The sequence below is a fragment of the Chenopodium album genome, chromosome 16, assembly GCF_948465745.1.
Source record: "Chenopodium album chromosome 16, dcCheAlbu1.1, whole genome shotgun sequence".
NCBI classification, from domain to species: Eukaryota; Viridiplantae; Streptophyta; class Magnoliopsida; order Caryophyllales; family Amaranthaceae; genus Chenopodium; species Chenopodium album.
In genome coordinates, this window is record NC_137849.1 from 25,398,827 (window position 1) to 25,426,599 (window position 27,773).

The window sequence follows — 27,773 nt, forward strand, 5'->3', positions numbered from 1 at the left end:
TGGCATTTCGATGAGAATAATTGCATTATTTACATGTAAATTAGTTTTTCTTAACATAAAAAGAAAAAAAAAATTGGAATATTTTTTAAATTAATGATACAAGTATATAAAGGGAGAATGGTAATAGAGGAAGAAATATGTAATAGTGGATTATATATCTTGTAAGAAGATATGTAAAAAAATGGATGGAAAATGTCATACAGATTATATGTTTATAAGAAAGATTTAGAATAGTACTTTAATCTAACATTTAACACATATTTATTGATGTTTGTAGAATTGCATAAACATACGGCTTGACTTTCATTAATTGAGGGCAAAACATATATATACAATGCTAAGGTTACTAGGATTAGGAAATAATCTAAAAGATAACTACCAAAAATATTCCACAAAATATATATCCTCAATACCCCCCCTCAAGTTGGAGCACGAGTGTCATAAGTGCCCAACTTGGATAGAAGATAATCAAACTGGGACTTCCCAAGTGCCTTTGTGAAGATATCGGCCAATTGAGAAGTTGTAGGAACATAAGAAGGAGAGATCAAGCCCTCAACAATCGCATCTCGAACGAAGTGACAATCAACTTCAATGTGTTTGGTTCTTTCATGAAAAACCGGATTCTTGGCGATGTGCGAAGCAGATTGACTTTCACAAAACAACTTGATTGCCTTAGGGTGTTGCACACCCAAACTCAACAACAAACCTTTGAGCCACTTGATCTCACAAGTGACTGCAGACATTGATTTGTATTCGGCCTCTGAAGAAGATGTCGCCACAGTGGGTTGCTTTTTAGTCTTCCAAGAGATAGGCGAATGCCCCAAAAACACCAACCAACCTATGATAGAGCGACGAGTTAGGGGACAAGCCGTCCAATCTGAATCACACCAACCTTGCAAGGTAAGATCACTAGTAGCACTCAACAAGATACCTTGACCTGGGGTACCTTTCAAATAACTAACGACACAAAGAGCTGCTTCCCAATGCTCAATGTGCGGCTCTTGCATAAACTGAGACAAGATATGGACGGAGTATGCTAAATCCGGTCTAGTTACCGAAAGGTAAATCAAACGACCAACAAGCCTACGATACACCTCCGGATCCGCAAGAAGCTCACCTGTGGCACGGCCGACCCTTGATACTCCCTCCGTGTTTTAATAAGTGTTACAATTTCACCGGCACATAGTTTTAGGCAATTTAATTGATTTAAATAAAATAAGAGGTAGTTGAAGTATTAAAAAATTGTAAAAGAAAGATAGTGGGATAAATAGTTTATTGAAAAGTAATGAATGTGAGAGGAGAGATATAATAACAAAGTAGTAGTGGGTTTTGGTGGGAACCATGAGAGGAGAGAGATATAATATTTTAATGTAGTTTTTTGCCAAAAAAAAAGAAAGTGTAACACTTATTAAAACGTGGCCGGATTTGGTAAGTGTAACATTTATTAAAACACGGAGGGAGTATTATGATTCAACATAGACGAAATTAAGTTCACAAAAAAATAATTTGTCATATGTTATTCTATAATTTAAGTATAAAAATATTGTTCAATTATGCCACATATGATTAAAAGTATTCATTAATGTAGGCAATGATTTAAGATAAAAATATTATGCAATTTTGTCACATTAAATAGATAAAAAAATATTTGTAAGATTTTTTGTAGGCAATAGTTTAAGATAAAAAATATTTGTCAGATTTTTGATAGGCAATAAAAAATTTCAACAATATACGAAGTATATATTTTGACAATTGCTTTATATAGAATTGGGGAAAAGGGCAAGAAAAGTTTTAATAGTGGAGTGACATGTGGAGCTTTGCATATAGTGTCCTTTGTTTTACTATATGTATAGATTGTTTTAAGACGCGTTTTGGATACATGAAGGGTGAGTTCATCGTTAGCTTTAGACTAGCTTTTCGGTAGCTTTAGTGGTTTAACAAAGTCGAACCACTACTAAATATAAAATATGAGTATTTTGCAGTGTAGTGGTTGGAGTAATGTTTAGTGGTGGCTAGCTTTTATCAAAAGTTAGAAATATTAGCTTTTGAAAAGTAAAGGTATCTATTGAAAATTTGATATTCAGTTTTAGGGAAAAAAAAAATTATTAATTTTTATTATTTACATATAACAGCTAGTCAATCACTAATTTACCGAACACTCATACTTTAATTATATATCATCACATATAACAGCATGTTGAAAGATGACAGCTAATTGCACCGAAAATTCTACTGTGGTCATCTTCAATATGACCATCACTATACTGAATTATCATTGGCCGATTTTTAATTTTTTTTTTAACCTTGGTCAAACCTTATTTTTAGTATTTTTCCTTTTTTAATTTAATTTTTATTTTTCAAAATTTATTTACTGAATTTAAGAAAATCATTTATAATTTTCGAAATTTATTTATTAAAATCAGTTTTTAATTAAATAAAAAAAACGATTAAATAAAAAAAAAATCAAAATCGAAAAATTGTTCATCAATGTTCTTCATAGTTCATGAATGTTCTTCAAGTTTGTTCATCCATGGATGAGATTAAACACGAACACATGATCTATGTCCCTTAAATTCACTCGCGCATCGAAAGCGATTAACAATATGGCCCGATTTGAAAAGCAAATGCAAAATTTTAAGATATCCAAATGGGGTCATAGCGAATTTGGGCAGCGATTTAAATCCCTAAATAATAGGTTTGGATTGTACAATATCAGTCAATGTTTGCAAAAACGGTGATTTTATGTAATCGGAATAACAATTTTAAGTTTTTCGATAATCGGGGTTTGTCATGAACATCTGAAAAAGAAACTGCATCATTATTTCTTCGAAACCTTGTTTGATAAAAAAAACGGAAATCGAATTTGAAATCTTGTTTGTGTAAAATGTTTTACCCAAATAAGGATAGGAAATTACCTGTTATGAAAATTTTAATTATTAAAAACATATGACCTTAGGTTCTTTTGGACATTACCAATTACTGATTTATAATTCATTAATATCTTGTTATCTTCTTAATTGGTAGTAAATATGACTGTGGTATTCACTGGACAACCACAGTTCATGTTAACCAGGTTTGGTATTAATGTTAACTAATATAGATTTACTATTGTGGTTTGATTTCTGTATGCATATAGTTCAATATTAGATTAAATACCTACAACATTCACTTTTAGAGAAACTAACCCTTTTTTTTCTTTTTTTTTTTTTTCTTTTTTTTTTTTTTGTATTCCCTTGTTTGATCCAAAAAAACTAAAATTGAAATTTAAACCTTATTTATGCACAAGGAATTTACCAAACATCCAATAGGGATTTACCAGAGAAAACAAATTAATTAATTATTGGATATGGCCATAAAATGTTGTGGACATTACCAATTTCTAGATTATAATTTGTTATATCTTGTTATCTTTGTTGTCTAAATAGTTTTGTATGACACATATATATGAGAATATGTTTGTATCTATCTTGTGACCCAATGGTTGTATAGTAGTTTATATAGTCTTAACACTGTTATTAGTCACACTTTTAAAATCTGTAAATTCGTAAAAAATATTTTTAGTGGAATAATGGTCTTAACAATATTCATAAAAGGGAAGTCTTATTTTTAATTAAAAGGGCTAAACATATATATATAATTTGTTTGCCACACATGATTTTTACCTAATGATAATTGTATATAGTTTATGGCTCAAATTGTTAATTACTTGATTGTTACTGAAATGAACTGTAGTTTTTATTTATATATAAATGGTTAGGCCCAAAGTGGCTTTTACTTGTAAAAATAGTTTAAATACAAATGATTAATGACATTCAAATAAATATGCTAAATCATATTTCAATTACATGTAAAGGGATAGCTACGCGGTATCTTTTTCAATTAAATCTTGCATTGAATTTTTCAAATTAAATTGAATTCAAATTTTTGAAATGACCGCCCATGTTTTTCGGTTGTCAGTTACAAAACTTCAATTTATATCCTTGCCTAATTGTATAAACATAACAAAAAAAAAAAAGGAGATTCACTATATTTTGGAGGTTCATCTTCAAGTTTTGGATTCATGATGAAATGTAGATGTGGTGTTCCCTCTAAGATTCGAACTGTGACCAAGCGTAACCACAATAGGGGAAGGAAATTTCGTGGTTGTGGAAAATTTCCGGTAAAATTTCTAAATCCTTTTGTCATTTGTTAAATGTTATAGAGATTGGAAAGTTATTTAAATGATTTAAATAATAATAGTAGAAAGGGTGTTACACGCTAAATAATTTATCTAACTTTAACAATTTTAGTGAACTAGTTGTGGACTTGCTCGCATTGGGCGCGATTTCCCAAGTTATCGGTATTGTTTGTAAAATGATATGTCATGATTATTTGTTTTGTTTGTTACAATTAAGAGACTATAATTTGATATAGTTTTTAGTTGTGGTTACAATTTGTATTGTTTGTTACAATACATAGAAGGTCACAATTTCTGACTTTAGAATTATGTGGGTTATTTGTATTAATGTATGACTTATAAGTAGAATGTCACAAAGTATTAACACGGTATTACGTGAATGTTCTATTATCTGAAACTGATTGTAACAAGTACGCTTAAGTAAATCAAGGCAATAGTCATTTAACCCTTAAAAAGTAGTTGGAAGATATATAGATTTTATTCTGACAAGAAAATCTTCATGAATGCTCTCTTTCTCTCATATTTCTCCTATTTCTTATCTCATACTCATTCATATCTTTCTTGCTCAGCTCCAACCTTAATGTTCCCTCTTCCTCCCTTGATTTGAATATTTTAGTAATCTTAATTACCTCCACCCCTCATTTATCCTACGGAGCATTTAATAAGCTCTTTTAAGTGTTCTTTTTTTTTTTTCATCTGAATTGTACTTTATCCTATTTAGTAATCTTTTCGTATCCTTTTATGAATTTGCAAAGTTTATACCCAATTAGCTCCTTAAACAACCTAACATAAAATATTTTAATAATGTACTTTGTATATAACTAAATAATAAATAATTTTAAAAACTCTTTGATAATTTGGTCCGCACATTAAACATCCTAGCACTATATTGAGTACTTTCTATTACGAGTACTATGTACTCCGTAATTGTTTGCAACCAAAAGTGTGCATGACTTTGGATTAGTCCATGAATTTTTAATTTGCATCGGCATATGAGGTCAAACATCATTGATAGTCCAAAGTTTCATGTGGAATTTCGTGGGATGTCTGTTAGAGAAACCAACTCAAATGTCCTTCGCAATAAATTCATAGGCATACCAAAAATTGAAATCAATCGTTTCAACACAATCACTAAAACTTTAAAATCGGATACAAAATTGTTGAAACTATTTCATTTAGAAATGTCAGATGCCGCAGCTTGTGCTTAAGCAAATTATTCAACACCTTATAAATACTACCATGTCTATATAAAGTCACAAACCACCCATCAAAATTGAGAATTGTCTATGAATAAAAATTGCAAATACAAAGCAACCATCAAAACTGAGAATTGGAGCAATAATTATCTGAGTAAAGAGTGAATGCAGTGAACAATTCTTTATATATGGACCACACATTCTATACATATACAAACTATTAAAGGAGGAACTATTTTTAAACATGTTCTTAATAATCCCTATGGTAACTGCTTCTTTTAAAATACTTGGATCGTATGTTTCCTTCTTTTACAAGATGGGCGCGATCAAGAAAATTGTATACCTAAAATTACAGTATGGAATTTAATTATGTACAATAAGTGTGTAAGTAAAAAATAATAGTATAACAAATAGCATAACAAAGTCAATAGCTTCACTTTATATTTCTTCCTCTCTGTGACGGAGAATCAACACCCTTCTACTGAGATGCTGCAACAGAAGCATTGTCTTTATTTTGAACAGAAGCGTTAGCGCTGGTGCCTTATTCATTGCAGCTATGGTGGCAACGCAAATCAAAGTCATAGACACTACGTACAAAATTGTCAATTGGGTCAACTTATTATTAAACTACGAGTAATAAATAATCAAATAAATAAAACCTTCTCTATTGCTGACAAGGTGAGAAGGATAAGAAATAAGTATTCACAAAAAAAAAAGAAAAATATGCCAAATAATCTTACAAATATTTCACGAACATAATTGGTTTTAGATAAGTGGTTAATACAAATATTCTTACAAAGGAAACCCAAAAAAATGTATAACTATTCATATAATTGCAAAATATCATCAACCCAAATTTACTAATAAAATTGGATTAGATTTTGTGTTATTATACTTCCCCTTAGCTTATTTGACTTCTGCAAGTAACACTAATTAGCTTGTACCAGATCTTCCACATACTATTCATGGACAGAGCATGAATCCTTAAACACGACAAAGATTAATTGGTGATCAAGAAGTAATAAGCTGCATAAGAGGGAATGAAACATAATATTGGTTGATTTTCAGCCCACCATCAGCCACTTTCTTCCTTGAGATGTACTTCAGCTACCTAATCTATCAAATATTGCATTCAGTAAGCAGCTAGCAATAACTTTCCCTGGGCTAGCAATTAAGGTCCGGATTTATTTCAATAAAATTTAAAGCATCCATATTGATACCCACCCAAAGACACGACCATATTCACAGCTGTTTACAATTACTATAATAGCTTTCTAGAGAGTTAGATATATGAATAGAGGCCTACAATTGCCAACAAGCATCAATCTCGGGTCTGACAGACATAATTAATCAGCATGGACATTAATATTGAGACGGCTACAATAATAATCTCAACCTCAATGGCTACAAAAAGGCGAATTATATTGGGATGAGTAACATTACTAAAAACAAGAAACATCCAATACAAGAATCACAAGCATTAGCATACCTTACTCCAATGTACTCCGCGTACGCAGAATCATAGCATTATTTTGCATTAACTTGTTGCATATTCAAATGGATTTGGGATGCTGGAAGAGAACCATTTGAATTTCCCAACTTGTCTAACCAATCAATAGTCTTCTCCCCGGCATTCTTAGTTAATAGTTTCTACTTCTCTACTGCAAAATACAAAATTATTTGGCAACACTGCATTGATTTTGTAAACAGTATAATTGACAAATCTGTACAAGAGGCCATCTGGCAGCAATACTGCACCAAAGAATCAAGTATGTTAAGTTTCTAACACTTAGCAATTAGCGAATTACAGACGAACATCCCTACATCAAAGACGCTCAGTTTTCCAATCAGCTCAAGACAAATGAACATTGGATGCAATTTTGAATCCGCTCCTACAGTCAAGCTTGCATATACTATATACATTTTTACACGATCAATATTTCGATGATTTCAATCCTTCATCCTTGTAACTCAAATCTTAAACCCAGAATATTTATTAAAAAAAATTAGGGTAAAACATATAATTATTAGTTCTGACTTAAAAAATATTTTCCAGCCAAATTTCATGATTTGACTCATTTATTAGTTCAGACTTAAAAAATAACATATAATTCTTCATGTAATCAGATTATATCGCACACACATAGCAAAAAGTAGCAACAAAATTATTCATTATAATAGCTCATAACTTCAGTAATTAGAAAAAAAAATATTTCAATAATTCCCTATATTGATTATACTGACAACTAATGAAACAATGAGTAAAATTAAACTGTAGATTGTCAAATTCATACTCAATGGTCATAAAGAAGGATGAAAATTTACCTCAGATCACAAGAAGTTTCAATGTAGGAAGCTTAGATAACGCTTCAATGGGAAACTTGGAGTGCACCACAATGGAGGAGAGAGTTAGAGGACAGAGATGTATGCTGGAAATCAGCTGCGCATAGGAAACAGAGGCAAAGCTAATAATCTCTATCAGGCTTTATGAAACTCAGGCTCTTTATTGAACCACAATAGCTAAATTATCATGATAAGAAACCAGGACACTTTGAATACCTTCAAGAAAAATTACTACTTGAACTGTAAGATTGACACCTGCATTCAGTCCAAAGTCCAAACCTTGTTCTCAAGTCCAATGTACTCCATAGTATGTAATATTGCAACCAAAGTTCCAAGAAGGATGTTCACTATGATTTTTCAGAAACTAAAGTATCTTCAGTTGATTATCCATTTCTATTTCCGATTCTAATTACATATTAGTCTTCTATTTGTAAACATTGCACAAAATACCGATACCCTTCAATGCTTTGTGCATTAAAATTCATAGTCGAATCAAGACATTATTTCAAACTAACATGTCCAAAAATAAGGGAACCATAGCTATTATTCAAACTATAAAGAACTACAAGGTTATATAATATGTACTCCACATATGTTATAGTGTAGCACTGTAGCTTGGGGTGACTGTAAAAAGTTGTAAAAGTATTACCAAAATTCAACAATGCAGCTTTTTTTTTTTTTTTTTTTTTTTTTTTAACAACAGGCTCAGATCCACATTTCATCAGATAATCTGGTGGTTTCGAGGTGGTAAAATCAAACATGGCGGCAATCAATCAGATTGGGCCAAATAATTTCCAAAGTCTAACTAAACCAAACCACAAAATAAAAAATAATACATCGTATAAAATAAACCAACAATTGATCTTTCTGCCAAGCCAAATGAAAAAAAAATCAGCCAAAACCTCAAATAATTCTCCATATTAAATTTGACTACTTTGAATGGTGTACACTCATCACAGCCTATAATGGTTGGTGATTTTTGTGGTTAGAAGATCAAGAAGCATGCAGTCAGGCATTAAGCAGAGTTACACAGTCACAGATCACACAGACAGATAAAGCAGCTAAGGTTCTAGATAGATTGTTTGAGGACCGTTTTAACAGTGTCTGGATAAATCACCTGCAAAAGATAACCACCGTAAACAATGGTCGTCTAAGGAGAGGGGCAAAACGGTCTTTGGGAAACTCCCATGACCTCTCCCTGCCTCATTCTTGGTATTAATCAACGTTAAACCCTAGATTATAAACTGATATTCACTAATTCAGAAAAACATCTTACCTCAGAACCTCCTTCATAGAGGAGAGAAAGCTTACAAAGGCACAAGCCATTTCAACAGAGAATTCAGAGTACGCTTCAATGGAGGAGAGTGAGAGATAGGGCACAAAGCATATTCATTCCCCTATTTGATCAACACAACCTCATAATATATGCTTTAATCTGTGCTATTTGATCAACACAACCTCATAATATATGTTTTAGGAAGCATAAGTGATACGATTCTCATCGAATCCTAGCTTTCAAAGAAATTTAAACCTCATATATAACCAATTGTCTTCTCTAGTCCTGTTCATCAAATTCAAACATAAAAAATCAACCTTTGCCATCTAACTTTCAGTAATTCTAAAACAACCTGAACCTAAAATTTGTCCATCTTAACATCTTCAAATCATCGAATTCTTTTTTTCATGCCAAATAATGAGTTCTGACTAAAAAAAAAAAAAAATTGACAGAGGAGGCTTAGATCAGCATAGCTTCAAACAAAAATTTTGGTGTGGCAACTCAAGCAAGGGAAAAATCAACCATGACGGCCAACTAAACCTGAAAAGATGCGTATTTGAGGAGAGAGAAAATTTCAACCCCATCAACATGCAAAACACCCATCGTATTGCTGCCAAATTAAACCAAATGGCAAACTACCCAAAACAAGAATGCCTTCAAAAATCAAACTGAAAATTGATTACTATCAAACGATTATTTATCATCACAGCCTTCAGGTAAATCTCTGATCATTCAACTATTAATTTAATCGTAAAAACAATTATCAAAAATAAAAAATCGAACTCAATTACATACCAAAATCCAGAGCAATATACCTATTTCATCATTTCACGAGCAAGTACAATACATTAAAAATCGAAGAATTGAAAAAACAAGTGAAGAAGAAGATCGTACCCATAAGAGGATTATCGAGAAGACTGCTCATCTTTCAAGTTTGGACTCAAAGCCGGGTTTCGAGGTCAAGTCAAATTAAATTTTCTTCATCTGGGTGATCAACAATTCACGGATATTTTAAAAATTGATGTCGATTAGAAGGTTATTTTTTTGAGAATTTGGATTTTAAAGAGAAAAAACTTCTATATATCGATAATTCCACAGATATTTGACTAACTGACAATTAAATTAGCGAAAACCCCAAAATTGTAGAATTGACATTTGATAGATTATTATATAATTAATAGCATACCTCATAAACTGCTTCAATGGAAGAGAGAAAGCTAAGAAGCCACTTCAATAGAGAATTGAAGGAGTCGAGAATCGAGATTGAAGGAATGGAAGGGTAAGGGTCGCCGGTGGAAGAATGAAGAATTGAGATTGAGGAGAGAGAATGAGAGCTCAGATAATAATTAGGCATTTTTAGAGACAGAGAGAGAGACTGATGGAGAATTGGATATGTGGAGGGGAGGAAAAAGCGGGGAAAAGTAGAAGAACTCAAGCAGCAAGTGGATGTAAAATTGCACTGTTCGCAAGGGCTAAGCATAACACTATTCATTAACGGGTACTGTTCATAAGGAACAGGAGCAGAAGTTCGCTGTTCGCATGTTTTATAAAACTAGGGGGGTCTACGCGCGCGATGCTAGTTTGACGCTTAGTGTGTAATTCTCGTTTAGAGGTGAGGCAATGCGGAAAAATAAAGTATTTGTTTTGCATATATGTAATGATGTTGGATTGGAGGTTTGCATTGTTGTTTAAATTAAGTGATACTAATGTGTTAAATGTAAAGTGTCTCATAGGTTGTATTATGAGTAAATATAGTTTATTAGATATTCAAAGGGATTAGCATTAATTTTTATTGTAGAATGTTTTTAAGTAGAAATGAAAAGGCTTGTAGGTTTGGAGACAATGGCATATTGATGGGGCCTTGGTTGTAAATTGGGTCCATTATTGAAGAGACAAAGTAGTGTTATGGTTATTATGTTGGTTAGTTCATAGGTGTTGTTAAATTGGTTTGATCAACAATATGAGTTAGGCATTTTTTAAAGGTTTAATTTGTTTTTTTAAAAAAAAAAAATATATAAACGGGCTAAAAATGGTCTTAAAAAAATTTTATGCGTATAAAGTACAATTTACATAAAAGTAGTGGTAGAAGTTGTTTTAAAATTTATTTATACTTGAGCACACATATAGTGTGCGGAAAAAGGTATTTAACTTGAAATTACCTATATGTATGATTTATGTGAATTGTTTGATCGGAAAGGTACGTTGTTTCAAATAGTACGATTTCTTTTGCATGGTATGATTAACAAATGAAAAGACGTGAGTTTTTATAAGTGACGGTTTGCATTTTGCAATAAAAGGGAGAACTGATCATCACACGGTTTTCGAAATTTCTTTGATTATGTTGAAAATTGGAAACCTTTGCCTATTCTTTTCGTCTTCTTTGTTTTGTGTTGTGTGAAAGGTGAACTCCCTTTTTTTTTCCCCAATTTGTTTTTCCCTTTTTTTCTCAATTGACAATTAACGTACAGCCATGGCTAGAAATGAGAATGATGATGCTATTTTTAATGATCAGTATCGAAAATTCATAGAGAAGCGCAAAGATAATTTGCGTGGTCAATATGTGGCATTTGCAGAAGTTCGAAGCGAGGCTACAAAGAAGCTGGATGAATTGATGGATGAAATGAAGGACTGTGATGTGCAGTTAGCCAAGTGTGCTGAAGTTGCACAGAGGAAGAGGAGGGACAAGGAGGTGCAACATGGGAGTAAGGGTAAAAAATTCGATCTTGGAAGTCACTATGATTTTCCAATTAAAGTGGACAGCGATCCTGAAGAGGATGAAGAGCCTGTGAGAATGATCAGATACGTAGGTGTTCAAGGCGAACCATCCAGATTTAGGGGTGGATGTAGTGCTGGTAGATCGGGTTTTGGTGTTAGGGTTGGAGGAGAGAAGGATGATACGGATATAAGTGAGGATGAAGGCATTGTCAAGCATGTAATTGATGTAATGCTCGGTGTGTTTGCTGAAGCAGAAGAACAGGCTCCGGTGGTTGATGCAGAGGTTGCTGGTGTAGCGGAACAGGGGCCTGAACAGCAGCAGGAAAGACAGTCAGAGCTCTCAGAGGAGCAGGATGATGAGGAAGCAGCTTCTCCGGAGATGTTTGAAAGTGATGATGAAGATTATGTGTTTGATTCTGACTAAGATTGTAGTTTGCTTTCTTTGTTTTTGTTTAGTTTTAGAGGATATAATTTAGTGGTTGCTAGTTATCTCAATGGATTATTATGCTTGGTTAAAAGTATGTATTTAAGTGGAATGGAGATGAATGTTTTTGAGATGTTTTGCTGGTGATTTATTAAGCATGTTTACTACTTTTTATTGTGAGCATTGTGTGTGAGATTGAATTGTTTATGCTGTTATGTTTCTCTTACTAATAATGGTTGAATGAATGCACCTGTGTATATGACACAAGCAAGTATATGAATGCTTCAAGTACATGGATACTTGTGTTTTTCCTTTTAAATTTGAACACTTTGTTTGAGTGACACTCATAATAAGGTAGCTATGATGTCAAACTTGGTATTATAAATGTCTATGGAACTATATATAATGAGTGTTTGACATGCACAAGAAGTGCAAAACTCTATTCATCTAAAGCATTAACAATAAGAAAAGTGAGGGGATTTGTGTAGAAGTAAGATTGGATGTTTTTAGAATTGAATGAAAATATATAGACAAGAAAGTGATGAATGTTGTGGTTTACCATTATTTGGAAGAGGGTATGTTATGGTTTTTTTGCAGATTTTGAATCAGTTTCAGAATCTCTTTGAGTTCTTTCTTGTTGTATCTCCTAGTCTTTTTAATTGCTATGTGAATCTTTATAGGTTCCCTGTGTTTTAGTTTTGATTCTTGGTTGCTGCATTGAAATCCAAGTTGCAGTGATCATGATTTAGCTGTTTTTTCATGATTCAATCCAAGTTCAAAGTTCTAAATAAGCTTAGTACTTGCAGACTTGCTGTCTATCATAGAGAATTATATGCTATGATTAGGGCAGTCTGATGTGCTTAGTTATCGGCGTCCTATGTTTGCTCCTGTTAAAAGCATTTGGCAGAAGTGGATGTGAATAGATGTTGCTATAGTGCTGCAACAATGCAGATTTTGATGCTGTAGTGTTCGTACAATGTAGCTGCTGCTGCCGTGGGGCTGCCGCAACACTGCTGTTGTTACTCTGTGCTGCAATAGCTTTTAGAGTTGTTTTCATGTGTGGCAGTGTATATTGGCACAAGAGCTAGCAACAAATAAGCAAAGAGATAATATTAGCATTTCCAAAACACCATATTTTCATATTTTATAGGATAATAAATCTTTATCCGCTACGTACATGCTTATCTAGCACATTTACAAAACATAAACCCTTAATAGATTAGCTATAGATTATCACTATACTTAGCAGATTAATTCTAATCCTTTACAGACTTTAAATCTGCTAAGACTTCTAAACCTAGTCCAAAAAACAGCACACCATTAACAAACAAAATATAACAATGGTGTTTAATTCCTATGGCTAATTTCAATCAGGAATTTTCATAGCAAACATGGAAGAGTCTTCGCTTGTTTCTTCATTTGCTTGCTGATAATTTCCAGAGCTAGACTTTGTAGCGGTATCGTTATCATCATCATCATCATCATATTCATGGCTCTCTGACTCGAATGATCTATCAGAGTCTACAGCAGCCCTTTCCTCAGTCCGAGTTTCAGACTCAGAATTCACATCACTTCCAGTATTCTCATCAGTCTCATCATCTTCCTCAGTTTCCTCTTCTTCGGCATTTTCTTCTTCAGCATCCTCTTCTTCTTCTTGTGGCTCACTTCTTTCTTTCTCACCATCTCCGTGTGTGTCATTTTTGTTGTTAACATCTTCTTCAGCCCCTTCAGCCTCATCTCCTTGCTCAGGGTTATTTTGACCGTTTTCACTCTCAGACTCAAGAACAATGGCAGGCCACTCTCCACAACTATCTCGCTCAATTTCTCTTTTCCTTTTCTTACTTGATTCGCCTTTTTCGTTTTTCTTTTTCCCTACCCTTGAAATTCCCTGTTCTAGCAATTCCAAATGGCTGTTCATCTTCTTTGTCATATCCGTTATATATTCACGAAAACTTGCAGCATTTTCTTGCTTTGATTTCGACTCGTTAGGTCTCCAATTCGGCGGTGCAAAGACCCTCCCAGAAGTAGCAGTGCTGTCAGTGCTGGCCATTGTTGCAGAGAAAAAGATAGAGTGTTTGGAGAAAACGAAAGCAAGCAAAGGAAATGAAAGGGAGACAAGAAAGCTGAAACAATTTAGGGGCCACGCAAGATTAGAACTCAATCAGCCAATGATGTAGCAAACTTAACAATCAGGACAAAATCTAAAAGAACTTAGAATCTAAGACTTCCATAGTACAACTCTAATGTACGTGTTCTAAAAAAGTCTAAAAATAGGAAATAGCTTTTCGTATTTTTTTTTATATGCACAATATTATATGCGGGTGTTAAGCGGGTTTTTAATTTCATAAATATATGTTGAGCTATTATATTTAAGATTTTACAAAATAAGAATTGCTGCTGAAATGAGGGATTTCTTTATGAACAGTGGGCGCACGAAATTGCTTCTGTATTTGTTCTTGGAATTCCTTATCTGTAATATTCCTAAAAAGATGATTTTAATCACCATAGATATTTGTAAAATAAAATTGTAATTTGAGTTATTATTTTTAAGAGCGTCTTACAAAAATTGAAACATTTCTAAAAAATGACATCTAATCACCATAAATATTAGTTTTGGATATTTCATGTCTTTAAGTTTGTTTTTTTATAAGCAAATAAAGTAAAAGCCAAAATAAATAAGACACTTCTTGCGTAGAAAAACTTAATATTGTTGTGAATGTAACAACTTGTCAAATGTATTACTACACATTTTTAAGGATAAGTAAAAAGCAAATAAAGATAGGAGGACATGCAAGATAATGCAATGTGTGAGAAATTCAATGAATATAATTAGTCACTATGTAATTAGGCGTAGAAATGGCGGTAGGAGAACAAAGTACAATATTAGGGAGCTTAATGGGGATTATGTTTTGAAAAGGGGCTAACATTTTTTTTTAGTTTTATTTTTTAAAAAAAATATACATGTGGGTTTATGCTTATATAGTTTCCATGAGTGACGAAAGACCGAAACGTTTTTTTGTTGATGTATAGCCTGTATAGTGTAATGACTTGTTTGTTAAGTAGGTTGCAAAAAAGCTAGCATTGCAAAGCATATGTATATATATATACTTGCTTGAAAGAAAAGCGTTTTGGTAACTTGCTTTCTAAAAGGTCTTGACATTTCACATGCACAATAAAGTGATAAATATTAGATTAGCAAGCATAAAGATGTTGCACATAGAAAGTTAGTTGAGCAACCCAACAAAAGAGGCAGAGATTGTTAGCCTAAGTCTAAACACACTTAGGTGTATATTACACAAGTGCTACATAGCAGGAATGGAAGCAGCAAGTAAGTACTATAAGTTAACAGGCAAAAGCTCAATGTTTGGCAAAGAGTTGATAGCAACCAACATGAGTAAGCAACAATCAACAAAGCTACCAACAAGAACACATTCAAAATGATATGCAAGCATAATCTGGGATAATGTGTTCTGATCAGAAGCTTTTGATTGGGATAGCAGATGTTCAAGAGTGTGCAACTGACTGGACCACCCAACGCAGCACGCCTTCCCTGTTTAATGACTGGGAGGGATGAAGTATGATATGCATGGGTGTGGATTTCAGAGCTGCAGCAACGTGATCGAAGTCAGGCCAGCCATCCTGAGAAGAAGGAGTGATGTTAGGTTTTAAGTCAGTAGTGGCATTGTTCAAATAAAACCATATGCTTAAATTGAAAGCTATATTAGTACCTGAACTTTCTTGTTAAAAATTTCAGGTGTAGTTAGGCCGAAGATTTGTTCACAAACTTCGCCAAAAGCAGTTAGACGAAATGATCCAGTATCATCCATAGCATCAAAGGTGAAGTTGACTCTGCAGTTTTAGTGTTAGCTAATATTAAAGGAAGGCACTTAATGGTTGCACAACACAAGGAAGTAAAGGATTACCTTTCGGTGGAAGTGCATTTTTTATCAGGGCAATGTGGGCAAAAAAAAGGTACATTCGCAGCAACACCACATCGCTTTCCACAATTATTACAGCCAATGTATGCAACAACACTGTCTACCTGTGCATCCGGAATTGTGACTGTCAGAGTGTATACCTCTTCTTGGACAGTGTTATCCACCTGAATCAAATGTAATCGTTTAGCATAGAGGTTTACAGAGCAATTGACATAAGTATTTTCTGTCAAATGAAATTACAGTTTTGTTGATGATTTGATCAAGTGTAGTTGGAAATGGTTCAGCTCCTACTGTCATGAACTCAAGTTGCCTTGCCATGTAGTCAGCAATGATATCTGGATTTGCATGGGCCCTAATGATAAGTCAATGACAGAAATAGATGATTAATCAAAATAGCCATGACTTAATCTACAACATGTGCAATGGTGGTTATAAGTAGATAAGAGTAAGATGCTAGTTCACCAGGTTTTTAAAGCGTCTACTCTTTCACCAGTGGGGGCTGGATCAATTGTTGTGGACATGCTCGATTGGAGTGAAAACCCTACGAAGGTGTGCATTAGTTTGTGCAGTCTTGTTAACACATATATGGAGTTGAAGGATTAAAACACTTGATACCTCTGTGAGTAGCAGGTTTCAATGAGGTCAAGCTTACAACCACAAAATTTGTACTCCAATCAGTGATTTTCACACAGTCTTCAGTTGCAAGTTGTCCCCATGCTGAGACGATCATTGGACGAGTGCCAGTGCTGCAAACGTAACATAGATAGTAAGGATCAAGCTATTGTGATTACATTGCTAGAACTGTTGTTAGAATTAAAAAAGAATTTTGACCTTTCATCAACGATGCTGATATCACGGGCATCAGCTACTCTGCCTGATTTATATGTCACTTGTCTAATTTCTTCCACGTGTACCACAATTCCAAGTAAATCTGGCAAGCAAATAAGAAATTAGAGCCTTAGTTAAATAGCTAGGCATGTATTTGGATAATAGCATTTAGGTAGATATAAACAAAAAGCATACCAAAACGGTCTGATGGGCCACTTGTCTTAGGTACATCAGCAATAGGGATGTAGTTTGGCAATACAGGTCCTTGAGTTCGATCTATTGCCTGAATTTTAGTCATCCCTCCAAAGGTTAGCTCACATTCTCCTGGAAATGAGCTGAATTTTGAGTTAATTGTTCTGATTGGAGCATTTGCTATTTCATATGCCTTTTTGTGTTCAAAAACTTTCTTGAAGTGATCACATTCATCCCCAAACAAAGTCGCTTTCATGCTGTTACCCTGCATCACAGTAAAGGATAGGCCATGTCAAATAGTGTGTAATATAAACTTGCAATAAATAGTATAGTGATGTGTGTGTACTTCTTCATCTTCAAACACCAATTTTTGGAACTTCCTTTTGTTGGGAGGAGTTCGGACAGGAGATTTTTTCTTAACCGTCACTCGGACTTTGTATGCTTTGCTCACAGGTGAGAGCTTAGATAGTGGTGTGTACTCAGGTTTCATCTGTTCCATGCAGAGTAAAAGAAACATGTCATATGCAATGAAATTGTACACAGTAACATGTTTAAAGGCCTAACGTTGCTATTTAGCAAGCAGACACTATATGCACATGTGTTGTTTAGTGCATTGTGATTGTATTCAAAATTAGTAAGGAGTATTCTTTGATGATGTGGCTACATTGTACATTTGGATAAGTATTATTTAATATAGATATACAAAGTAAAGAGTCTATGACCACATAATTGTATAAAACAAATGCTTTTATCTGATAGGTAAGAAGCTGCTGCTTAGGTATATATAAATAGAGGGTGAGGTTCCAACTTGTTTACAAGGCCTACCTGTGCTTCTTAAACACATCTCTAATTCTTTCTCTCAACAAAGTGAAGAGTGATGGCAAGAAAAGGCAAAGATAAGGTGGACAGCAGTGAGCAAGCCAGGGTTCCTAATCAGCCAACCTTTGAAGCATTGGAGTCCAGGCTTGCTATGCTTGAGAAAAAGGTACAGGATCTTGAGGAAGTGGTGGCTGCTCTTTGCTTCGAGCCAGAAGACAAGCAACCTAGCCCGAAGATAGAGCCACCTAAAGGAGAAACAAGCAAGCCTTATCCTGGATTAGGCTTGGATAACTTGCATCATCATTCAAGCCCTTCATATTCACCCGGAAGTGATGGCTCTTATGGTGGTTATTATTAAAGATAGCTAAATTTGTGCTAATTAGTTGTGGTACAAGCATTAGTAGTACCTATTTCTATGTTTTAGGGATTAAGTGGCCTATATTGCTGTTAACTCTTGATATCAGTCAGCAGTGTTTCTTATTGCTTGTTGTTTTATTATAGTTATTAATTAAGTGTTACTAAGTGTATGAACCACTGCAGTTGTAATTGCCATTCTATGATCTAATTTGGTTTAAGGTTTATTAAGTGCAACTTGTTATGTATAATCAAGCAATTATCTTTTTCTTTATAAGAACAAAGAACTTAGTTTGCCATATATATACAAAGCTGCATGTGTTTTGTTAGCTTAAGTAAACTATATTGCAGCCTGTGAATGCTAATGCAGAACAGAACACAAGGTCAAGATAAAAACATGAAATCAAAACGAAACATGGTTTCAGATCTATCAAATGAGTTACACGTCAGGCAGAAAAGGGTAGCAATTTATGTGAAACTATTTTTTTTGTGAAATATAACATCGAGTGGTACTTTGTTGTAAATTATTTGTATTGTTAAAAAGTCAGAAGGTAAATAATTCATATAACCAAATTGAATCCAACAATAAGAATGCATACAATGATATAGGGAAGCAGTGTAAATACTGTAAACAGATCCCAGGTAAAGGTTGACAATATATATACATAAACACAAGTAAATAAAGAAAGGAATAAATGTAAGAATAGAATCATTAATAATGGTACCTTGTTCAAGTGAAAATGCAGGTGAGTATTGATAGAACCAGCAATGAATAAGTACTGCAGCAGAGAGAATAAAATAGGAGTAAATGTTGTATCTGAAATGTGAGTAACTTTAATAGTAGGTCGATTGTAAGAGTTTTCAAGCATGCTATGTCTTGAAATTTATTAGCTTAGAATGAAAATCTGATACATTTCATTGTGTAGCAGATTATAGGTTGTATAGAGGTTACTTTTGTTAAAGAAACTCTTCTTCCTGTTGCATATTATTGTCCACCAAATTATAGGCTGTGCAAGAGTTATTTTTGGGAAAGCAACTTGCTCTGTGTATACTCTCAGTAAAAGATATTACTGTAATGATGATGAAAGTCAGAAGATGTAATTGATAATAAGGCTATGATAATATGATATGCAAATAAAGTGATGTATTATTGATCCCTTTTTTTTTCCCTGGAAAGATGATGGTCTTTGTCCTGCAGATAATGATGTGCAGATTATTGGTCAATAGTTCTAATTATGGTTTTTCTTGGTTCTTTTTTACGCTTTTTTTTTTTTTTTTGAGGAATCCAGTATTGTTTTTTTTTCTACTACTGATATATTCCTTAGAGTAAGCAATTTTTATTCCTATTGAGTATTTTTTCTTGGTAAATGCCATTTTTAAGTTGTATTTATTTCATTTTAGCAATTTAATTACCTTTTAGTAATTTAATTTCTCTGAATTTGTATGTTATTATTGAAAGTAAATATTTGTGGTGGAGTGTTTTCAGAAGCAACAAGGTCTGGGTTTTGGAAAAAAATCAGAGTGAAATAATCATCATTTCAGCTAGATAAACCTAGGTTGCTAAATTTGGCTTTTTTTTCATAAAGTACTATATATGAAAAATGATATTTATAGTAAGTTTACAATTGACTTGAGCATGGTTTTGTTCAGTAGGTAAGAGAGTGCATTAGTAATCTGCACTTTGTGAACAGTGCAAATGTCCAGTGGATAAAAAAATGCTCCGAGTCTAAAGTGCATAGAAGATGTTGTTTGATTAATGATGATGTGCTGAACATTTTTTGGCTGACATGATAACTGACAATGAATAATGTGGATAATTAATATTTTTTGCTGAGATAATTTTGGTTACAGAATTTCACTTTTTTGAAATATTTTTTTATAGTGCTGTGAAAGATGTGTTGTTAGCTAAGTGTGGAAATCATATCAAAGCTAATGTTAACTATTTGGTTTATTTATTTAGCATGTGATATATGCATTAGTTCAATGAATTGCAACACTCTAATATCTAATTATCTAAATGTAAAAGATTTAGTGCTAACATGAGTCACGAAGGCTGCTTATTTGCTAGTGTGAGTCATAAAAAAGGAAGTCATAAGTGCTATTTTTAAATCATAATGTTGTAGTTTTAAAGCAAAGATATGATGTATTAGAGGGTGCAGATTCTGTTCAATTTTGTAGAATATGATACTACGATCTGAACCAACAACATATGAACTAAGAAGCTAAACTGTCATTTTGAAATAGCATAAACAACATATTATATTAAGTTCAAAGAGATATTACAAAAACTGATGCTTACAAAATTGAGAATATCCAAACAGTTATGTCTTGGTTACAACTGATAAAATATAACATTCAACCTGCAATTTCCAAACAGAACAAGAACATCATTAGTGATAAAAAGAATGAGGCTTGATGTATACTAAGAAAAGCTAAAAGGATAAGTATTATACCTTGGAAAAAGGGCATTATGTTATACCAGCTAACTGTAGAACATCATAAGCAATAATGTTCTTGAGAACTGTTCCTGTGTATTTTCCAGTAGGTTGCGGAGTGATAACAGTCACTTTGTTGGATTTTTTGGCTCTAGACAATGCAACATACAGCTGACCATGGGAGAAGCATGGCTGTGGCAAGTAAACCAGAACTTGGCTTAATGTTTTCCCCTGTGCTTTGTTAATGGTCATTGCAAAACTGAGCTTAAGAGGGAATTGTATTCGTTCAAATTGAATTGGGTATTTGGTAAATGACGGAGGGCGAAGGTTTACACTATGGATGAACACAAGTTCTCCCTGGCGATGACCAAGAGCTATAGAACAAACAATGACATTTCTTCTGAAATACTTGCATATCAGCCTAGTATCATTGCACACACCATCTGCTGGATCAATGTTTCTGAGCAAGATGACAGGACTATTTACTTTCAAAACAAGTTCATGAGGAGTCATGCCACTTGGAGCTAGCTGATTCATGAACTCGGTTGGGTATATTGCACAGTTATCATTTAGTATGCTATCAAAACTCCTGTAGATAGTTGGTTCCCCTGGAAATTTATCAATGAGACAAGCGTTGATAGAGTCCACTGCATCATTTAATGGTGTGAGAATGGCTCTTTCTCTAAAAATAGCTGGTGAAAAGTCTGCATGGTTTAATTTTGGGAATGCAGAAGTAGCTAAATGTTGAATAGGCTCATCAGTTGGCTGATAATAGCTGACAATGTGAGATGGCACTTGCACAAAAGAGTTTTCAGAGGATTGCAACTCACCATTGCCCAAGCTCAGCAAAAATGATGCATATGTGGGATCTTCTTTGGCTCTGATGTTTTCAGTGAGGTGCATTTTCTCTTAGAGGGTGCAGATTCTGTTCAATTTTGTAGAATAAGATATTATGATCTGAACCAACAACATATGAACTAAGAAGCTAAACTGTCATTTTGAAATAGCATAAACAACATATTATATTAAGTTCAAAGAGATATCACAAAAATTGATGCTTACAAAATTGAGAATATCCAAACAGTTATGTCTTGGTTACAACTGATAAAATATAACATTCAACCTGCAATTTCCAAACAGAACAAGAACATCATTAGTGATAAAAAGAATGAGGCTTGATGTAAACTAAGAAAAGCTAAAAGGATAAGTACTATACCTTGGAAAAAGGGCATTATGTTATACCAGCTAATTGTAGAACATCATAAGCAATAATGTTCTTGAGAACTGTTCCTGTGTATTTTCCAGTAGGTTGCGGAGTGATCACAGTCACTTTGTTGGATTTTTTGGCTCTAGACAATGCAACATACAGCTGACCATGGGAGAAGCATGGTTGTGGCAAGTAAACCAGAACTTGGCTTAATGTTTGCCCCTGTGCTTTGTTTATGGTCATTGCAAAACTGAGCTTAAGAGGGAATTGTATTTGTTCAAATTGAATTGGGTATTTGGTAGATGACGGAGGGCAAAGGTTTACACGATGGATGAACACAAGTTCTCCCTGGCGATGACCAAGAGCTATAGAACAAACAATGACATTTCTTCTAAAATACTTGCATATCAGCCTAGTACCATTGCACAGACCATCTGCTGGATCAATGTTTCTGAGCAAGATGACAGGACAATTTACTTTCAAAACAAGTTCATGAGGAGTCATGCCACTTGGAGCTAGCTGATTCAGGAACTCAGTTGGGTATATTGCACAGTTATCATCTAGTATGCTATCAAAACTCCTGTAGATAGTTGGTTCCCCTGGAAATTTATCAATGAGAAAAGCGTTGATAGAGTCCACTGCATCATTTAATGGTGTGAGAATGGCTCTTTCTCTAAAAATAGCTGGTGAAAAGTCTGCATGGTTTAATTCTGGGAATGCAGAAGCAGCTAAATGTTGAATAGGCTTATCAGTTGGCTGATAATAGCTGACAATATGAGATGGCACTTGCACAAAAGAGTTTTCAGAGGATTGCAACTCACCATTGCCCAAGCTTAGCAAAAATGATGCATATGTGGGATCTTCTTTGGCTCTGATGTTTTCAGTGAGGTGCATTTTCTCTAACCAAGGCCAAATTCGTGAATTTACTAAGCTCGTAGCAACTGCCTCTCTTTGAGTTTTTTGGGGAACAACTGGCAAGACTTGCCTGAAATCTCCTCCAAATACAATGACTTTCCCACCGAAGGGCAAAGCTGGGTCACACAGATCACGGAGCAAAAGGTCTACAGACTCAATGTTTTGCTTCCGTGCCATTGAAGCTTCATCCCAAATAATAAGAGCTGTTTCTTTCAGCAAAGCAGCTAAGCTGCCTTGTTTTGGAACATCACAAGCAAGAGAAATTTCAGAATCAAGAGGGATCTTAAACCATGAATGTGCTGTCCTACCAGAAGGTATGTTTGCTGCAGCTATGCCTGAAGTTGCTGTTGGAAGCACAATTTTACCGGCGAGGCGCACTTCTGCATATAAAGCATTGTACAGAAATGTTTTCCCAGTTCCCCCAGGGCCATCCACAAAGAAACATCCAGGTTTTTGAGCCAGAACATGAGAAATTATTCTGTCAAAGGCAATTCGCTAAGCTGCGTTCAGATTTTGCCTGCAATCAATACATTGTTGAGGAATAGGTGCTTCTAATGCATCAATGATATCTTTTGTCCTGTTTAGTTCTGCAGGCACTTCTTCATGTAAATGCTCAAGCTGGAAATGGGCTAGTGATTTTCCCATAGACTCTAAATGCCGTTCTATTGACTGAATGGTCAATAGCCTAACCTGTCCTTCACTTTGAGGCAAAGTATGTCGGTAGTCATCAGACAAGTCATTGTAGAACTGTAACCACAGTGCATCTGGATTGCGTGGTCTGCTAAACACCAACACTGCTGCAAATAACCGGCGTAAGGCTGATGGCATTTGGATCTCAGCTGCTTCAGTTAAGCAGGTGAAGACAACATTGTCTTCTTCAAATAGACCTCTTTGAATACATGCTTCTTGAAATGTGGGACAAACCACTCCGTGTACAGTTCGTAAATCAATAAATGACTTTGGGCTGAGCACATTAATCAAAAGCAGTCTCAGGAAAAAACGCTCACCTTCTGCTGGTGTGACAGTTGCCAGCCGGCCAATGACCTTGTTCTTATTCTGTCTTTGAAACCATGCTTTAGCACTGCTATCCCATCTGTTGTGCTCTATGAATTGGCTATAAAGATATCCCGTACCTTCAACAGAGGCTGCATTTGCTTTAAAGAATTCTGTCAGCTGCGTTTTAGACCTCCGTTCATTTAGCACATCAGAATTCAACTGCTCGTCATTCCGTAAGTGAACTGTCTGCATGTTTTCCAGATGCACTGGCAAGTGCTGCACAGGAGGATACATCTCAAATAAATCAAATCCAAAGATTCGCCACACTGCCTCACATGGCGAAACCCATCGACCAGATTGGAACCTGTCTATTTCATCTACAGAATTATGGTCTTCTCCGTTAACATTGAAAGATACCCTATCATGTCCCTTGTAGACATACTTATATAAGTATTTCACAGCTTGAATTGATGAGCATATCTCTACATTTAGATGGCAATCAAACAATGAAGACAGATATGGGTTGTATGGAATAACTGAACGGTTATCAAGGTATGCACCTCGAATGCGGACTCGCTCTCCAGAATCTCTTCTTCTGTACATAGGGTACCCATCATCATGATTTGTTGTTTCAGCTAAAAAACTCTTGGGGTAACCATACTTACACACAAGAATGTTGTTTTTCTTCGTAACCATACATGGACACTTTGGATTCTGTTCTCCACAAGGGCCATGCATCATATGCTTAACTACAATTTTCCGAAGCTGTGGGGAACTGTGAGGTGGCAATTCTGCTGAAACAAAGCGGTCAAAATCTGAAGGTGTTTTCATTTTGTAATCTGGCTTGAGGATGATGAGAAAATGTGCATGAGGAAGCCCTCTTTTTTGAAACTCAATAACATAAATCATAGCTGCCACTTTTCCAAAGATATGCTTCTTCATTATTTGCTGCTTTAAGCAAAGCAATTTTGCTCGAAAGATACGAGCAACAAGATCTGGCCGGTTTTGAGCCAATTCTCCAAGAGCCAATTCATCTTTAATTTCTGGCCAGTTTGCATTGCATGTCATTGTAACAAACAAATCAGGCTTTCCAAATCGTTGTACCAAAGCCATGGCATTCAAATACCTCCGCTTCATGTCCCGTGGGCCACCGATAAAAGTTGGTGGCAGAATAACCCGCCGTCCAATATTAATGGCATTTGTTTCACCATCTTGAATGGAATCCAAAACTCCCTGATACAAATCAGCTCTTATTTTTTGCTGATTGTGTCGAAAGTAATCTAAACGAGTGTTTTCAATCTTCACATACATGTCAACGATGTATTGCTGATGACACCGGCCTGCTCGTAATAGCATGTTATTTGGGCGGCATTGCAATTTGTAAGCATAGTATTCACGCGGAGAAACATGCCGTGCTGAAGTCCCACCAGCATCTGCTAATCCTGTAAGCAGGGCAGCACATAAATGTAAGTAGATAGATGATAAGATTATTTGAAAAAAGCTGTATGGTTTTAAATGCTAAGATAGCAAGCATTTTGACACAACAACAATACTTCTAGAGAACAATTAAAGGCAGGACACTACTATTGGTAGTCAATGAAGAAACTCACTACAAGCTTCCTGTGCAATAACATCTTCCTCTGTATGCACTGCTGTAGAGAGAACAGGGTCAGCCTCTGTTTGAGACTGTTGATGCACTTGCCCATCATTTTTCTTCAGACCTTGGCCCCAACCACAATCACCTTTTGGGAATAATAGCGGGTGTTGGAGAGGGTCATAACAGCCATAATTATGGTATATACGATGCGATTTCTCTGACCTTCCTCTGACAGTGATGTATGGTCCATTTGACTCACTTGATGAAGTATCATCTGGCCAGATTGCAGCCACTTCATCTGTTGTGGGAGCATTATAAACACGCTGGTCAAGTACACTGTTTTTGTTTATAATAATTTGTGTCTCTTCATGAATGTCAATCTCTTTTAATGATCTAAAGAATTGAGCATATGGATTTTGCTGAGTTACTTCCATAAGAATTGCTATTATATCAGCCCTGATTTCTGGGAAACTCTCTGTCCTAGCAGTCGATTCAAAATGGCCATCATAAAAATACAGTTGTAAATAGCGAGGGCCTATATCTTTAGGAATTAAATCAGGCAAGTAATGATAAATCTGGCCATGTAATTTAAAGACATAAATCCCTTTGTGTTTTTTTGCTTTATAGTCACCACCAAATGAGCAAAATGCAAATAAGTTATTATACAAGCGAATATATCTTCTAAAGTGCAAGGCATCTTCATCATTAGATGTTAAAAGTCTATATAGTGCAGGGGGGTATTCATTAGTGGCTAATGTTATAGCCCCATTTCCACAGCAAAAGTGAAGTGTTTCATGCTGAAATTTTTTTGCATTGCAATGTGCACAGAAGTGAGGTGGTTTCAGTTTCAGAGGTGTTGTTGGTAATTTAAGGCCAACTGCAGCAGAAGGGGGTTCTGTTTCCCGGCAATTGAATGTTAGTCTAATTTACCTATGAATGATACTGCATAGCTAAATCATAAAGACAGAAATATAGTGAAACTTACTGGGCTTCCTAACCCTAGGTAATTTGACAGTCTGTTTTTTCAAAACCACACCTGCTGCCTCTGCAATATGCAAAGTGCATGTGAAAATATTGTGCGATTTAATATAAATGAATGCAAAAAGTGCTTAGCATGTAAACGGAAATTCTTACTTTTAGTTTGAGTTTTCTTTTTCTTCCCTGCTTGCAGTGCTGCAGGTGTATCATAGCAAGGGCCAAGCACTACAGGGGAAGATGACTTTTGAGCTGCAACAAACATTTACATTGATAAGGCATACAACAGCAATGCAGCGTATATAACGATAGCAATCCTCGCAGGCAACAATGGAAATAGCGATAATTGAATTACCCTTTTAAAAGAGTCTGTTACTTGGCATCGAACTTGCCATTAGTAAAGGGATACACTTTTTTAATCTTAATAAACGTATCTAAAGCTACCAGAGGTGTGATTAAAAAACACTTACTTTTTTTTTGAATGCGTGGTTTCTTTGGTTTTGAATTTCTAGCCTCACCTTGTGCACTTGTCTCGCCAATTTCCCTAAAGTTGTGAACAAAGTGCAACACAACAACCTCAGTTACATTGTATAAAGACAGATATTAAACTGTCCCAGAAGCAAGCAAGCAAATAGTAAAACCTCATTGAAACAGGAGATTGAGAAATAGATGCAATTGCTCGCTGTCGCTTGCTAATCCGTGAGGTGTTGCTAGGTCTTTCATGCACCACACATTCATCACACTCAATGGCCGAAATATCTAAGCAGCAAAGCAAGTATTAGAAGCATATATAACTTGCCAAGGCATCAAGTACTAACATTAAATCTGCAAAATACAATTCAATCTCTCTGTTATATCAGCAAACCCTGTCAAGCTTAAACACAAGAATAGCTGCAAACTTCTTGGGTTTCTTTGAAGTGATTCACAATCCATTGCCCTTTTACTGAATTTTCTCTCTCAATTTGCCTTATTTTTCAATTCTATTTGTAATTTGAAAAGCTTTGTAAATCAATCATTCACTTATCAAAGTATATACTCTATTTCCAGACCACCTTATATATACAAATAAACTTTTTAGAGAGGTGTTCCTTATTTTCTGAGTTTTTTGCAAGCAGGCTAATCCACCCTATTCAATCCTGTGCTCAAAATTTATTTCAATTGAGCGCATTGTAACCCTATTTTCCTGCTCTTGACTATGATTTTGTAGCAAGCACATAGTTTATAGATAACCATGCTTACCATGCATTGTAGTATCTTGGTTTTCAGCACTGTCATAGTTAGAATTTCCTTCGTTAGCAATTCTTGAGCTACTATGTAAGTAATCTGGCCCTGCATTTTTGTTTATGTTTGGCTCACTTATTTCTCTGTCCAATGCAAGCAATCACC

General features: G+C 34.8%; 3 protein-coding genes and 3 long non-coding RNA genes across 13 annotated transcripts; all 6 read right to left on the minus strand.

Annotated features, from left to right (window-relative positions):
- Positions 1-5,618: 5,618 nt before the first annotated feature.
- Positions 5,619-10,481, minus strand: LOC145586324 (uncharacterized). 8 transcript variants are annotated; one of them, XR_014100913.1, is made up of 4 exons: positions 10,179-10,478; positions 7,933-9,976; positions 7,699-7,813; positions 5,619-7,034 (listed from the first exon to the last, which is right to left on the minus strand). It is a non-coding gene; the product is annotated as an uncharacterized LOC145586324 (long non-coding RNA). The 8 variants fall into 8 exon arrangements; XR_014100912.1 differs by having other exon boundaries at positions 5,619-6,484; positions 6,863-9,976; positions 10,179-10,479; XR_014100911.1 differs by having other exon boundaries at positions 5,619-6,489; positions 6,863-9,976; positions 10,179-10,479.
- A 5,111-nt stretch (positions 10,482-15,592) lies between these two features.
- LOC145585040 (uncharacterized) lies at positions 15,593-16,208 on the minus strand. Its single transcript, XR_014100527.1, has 3 exons — positions 16,055-16,208; positions 15,860-15,980; positions 15,593-15,770 (listed from the first exon to the last, which is right to left on the minus strand). It is a non-coding gene; the product is annotated as an uncharacterized LOC145585040 (long non-coding RNA).
- A 170-nt stretch (positions 16,209-16,378) lies between these two features.
- LOC145585921 (uncharacterized) lies at positions 16,379-16,811 on the minus strand. Its single transcript, XR_014100758.1, has 3 exons — positions 16,685-16,811; positions 16,532-16,610; positions 16,379-16,421 (listed from the first exon to the last, which is right to left on the minus strand). It is a non-coding gene; the product is annotated as an uncharacterized LOC145585921 (long non-coding RNA).
- A 31-nt stretch (positions 16,812-16,842) lies between these two features.
- LOC145584008 (uncharacterized) lies at positions 16,843-21,048 on the minus strand. The gene is made up of 6 exons (XM_081640949.1): positions 20,716-21,048; positions 20,562-20,622; positions 18,988-19,041; positions 17,436-17,579; positions 17,093-17,354; positions 16,843-17,000 (listed from the first exon to the last, which is right to left on the minus strand). The coding sequence occupies exons 4-6, from the start codon at positions 17,577-17,579 to the stop codon at positions 16,843-16,845; spliced, it is 564 nt and encodes a 187-aa protein (XP_081497075.1). The 5' UTR covers positions 18,988-19,041; positions 20,562-20,622; positions 20,716-21,048.
- LOC145584009 (uncharacterized) lies at positions 20,618-21,600 on the minus strand. Its single transcript, XM_081640950.1, has 2 exons — positions 20,742-21,600; positions 20,618-20,622 (listed from the first exon to the last, which is right to left on the minus strand). Exons 1-2 carry the CDS (start codon positions 21,598-21,600, stop codon positions 20,618-20,620), a joined length of 864 nt encoding a protein of 287 aa, XP_081497076.1.
- Positions 21,601-21,815: 215 nt separating this feature from the next.
- Positions 21,816-27,320, minus strand: LOC145584010 (uncharacterized). Its single transcript, XM_081640951.1, has 8 exons — positions 27,224-27,320; positions 26,973-27,146; positions 26,547-26,639; positions 26,398-26,457; positions 25,426-25,710; positions 23,337-25,257; positions 21,940-23,297; positions 21,816-21,820 (listed from the first exon to the last, which is right to left on the minus strand). Exons 1-8 carry the CDS (start codon positions 27,318-27,320, stop codon positions 21,816-21,818), a joined length of 3,993 nt encoding a protein of 1,330 aa, XP_081497077.1.
- Between the last annotated feature and the right edge of the window lie 453 nt (positions 27,321-27,773).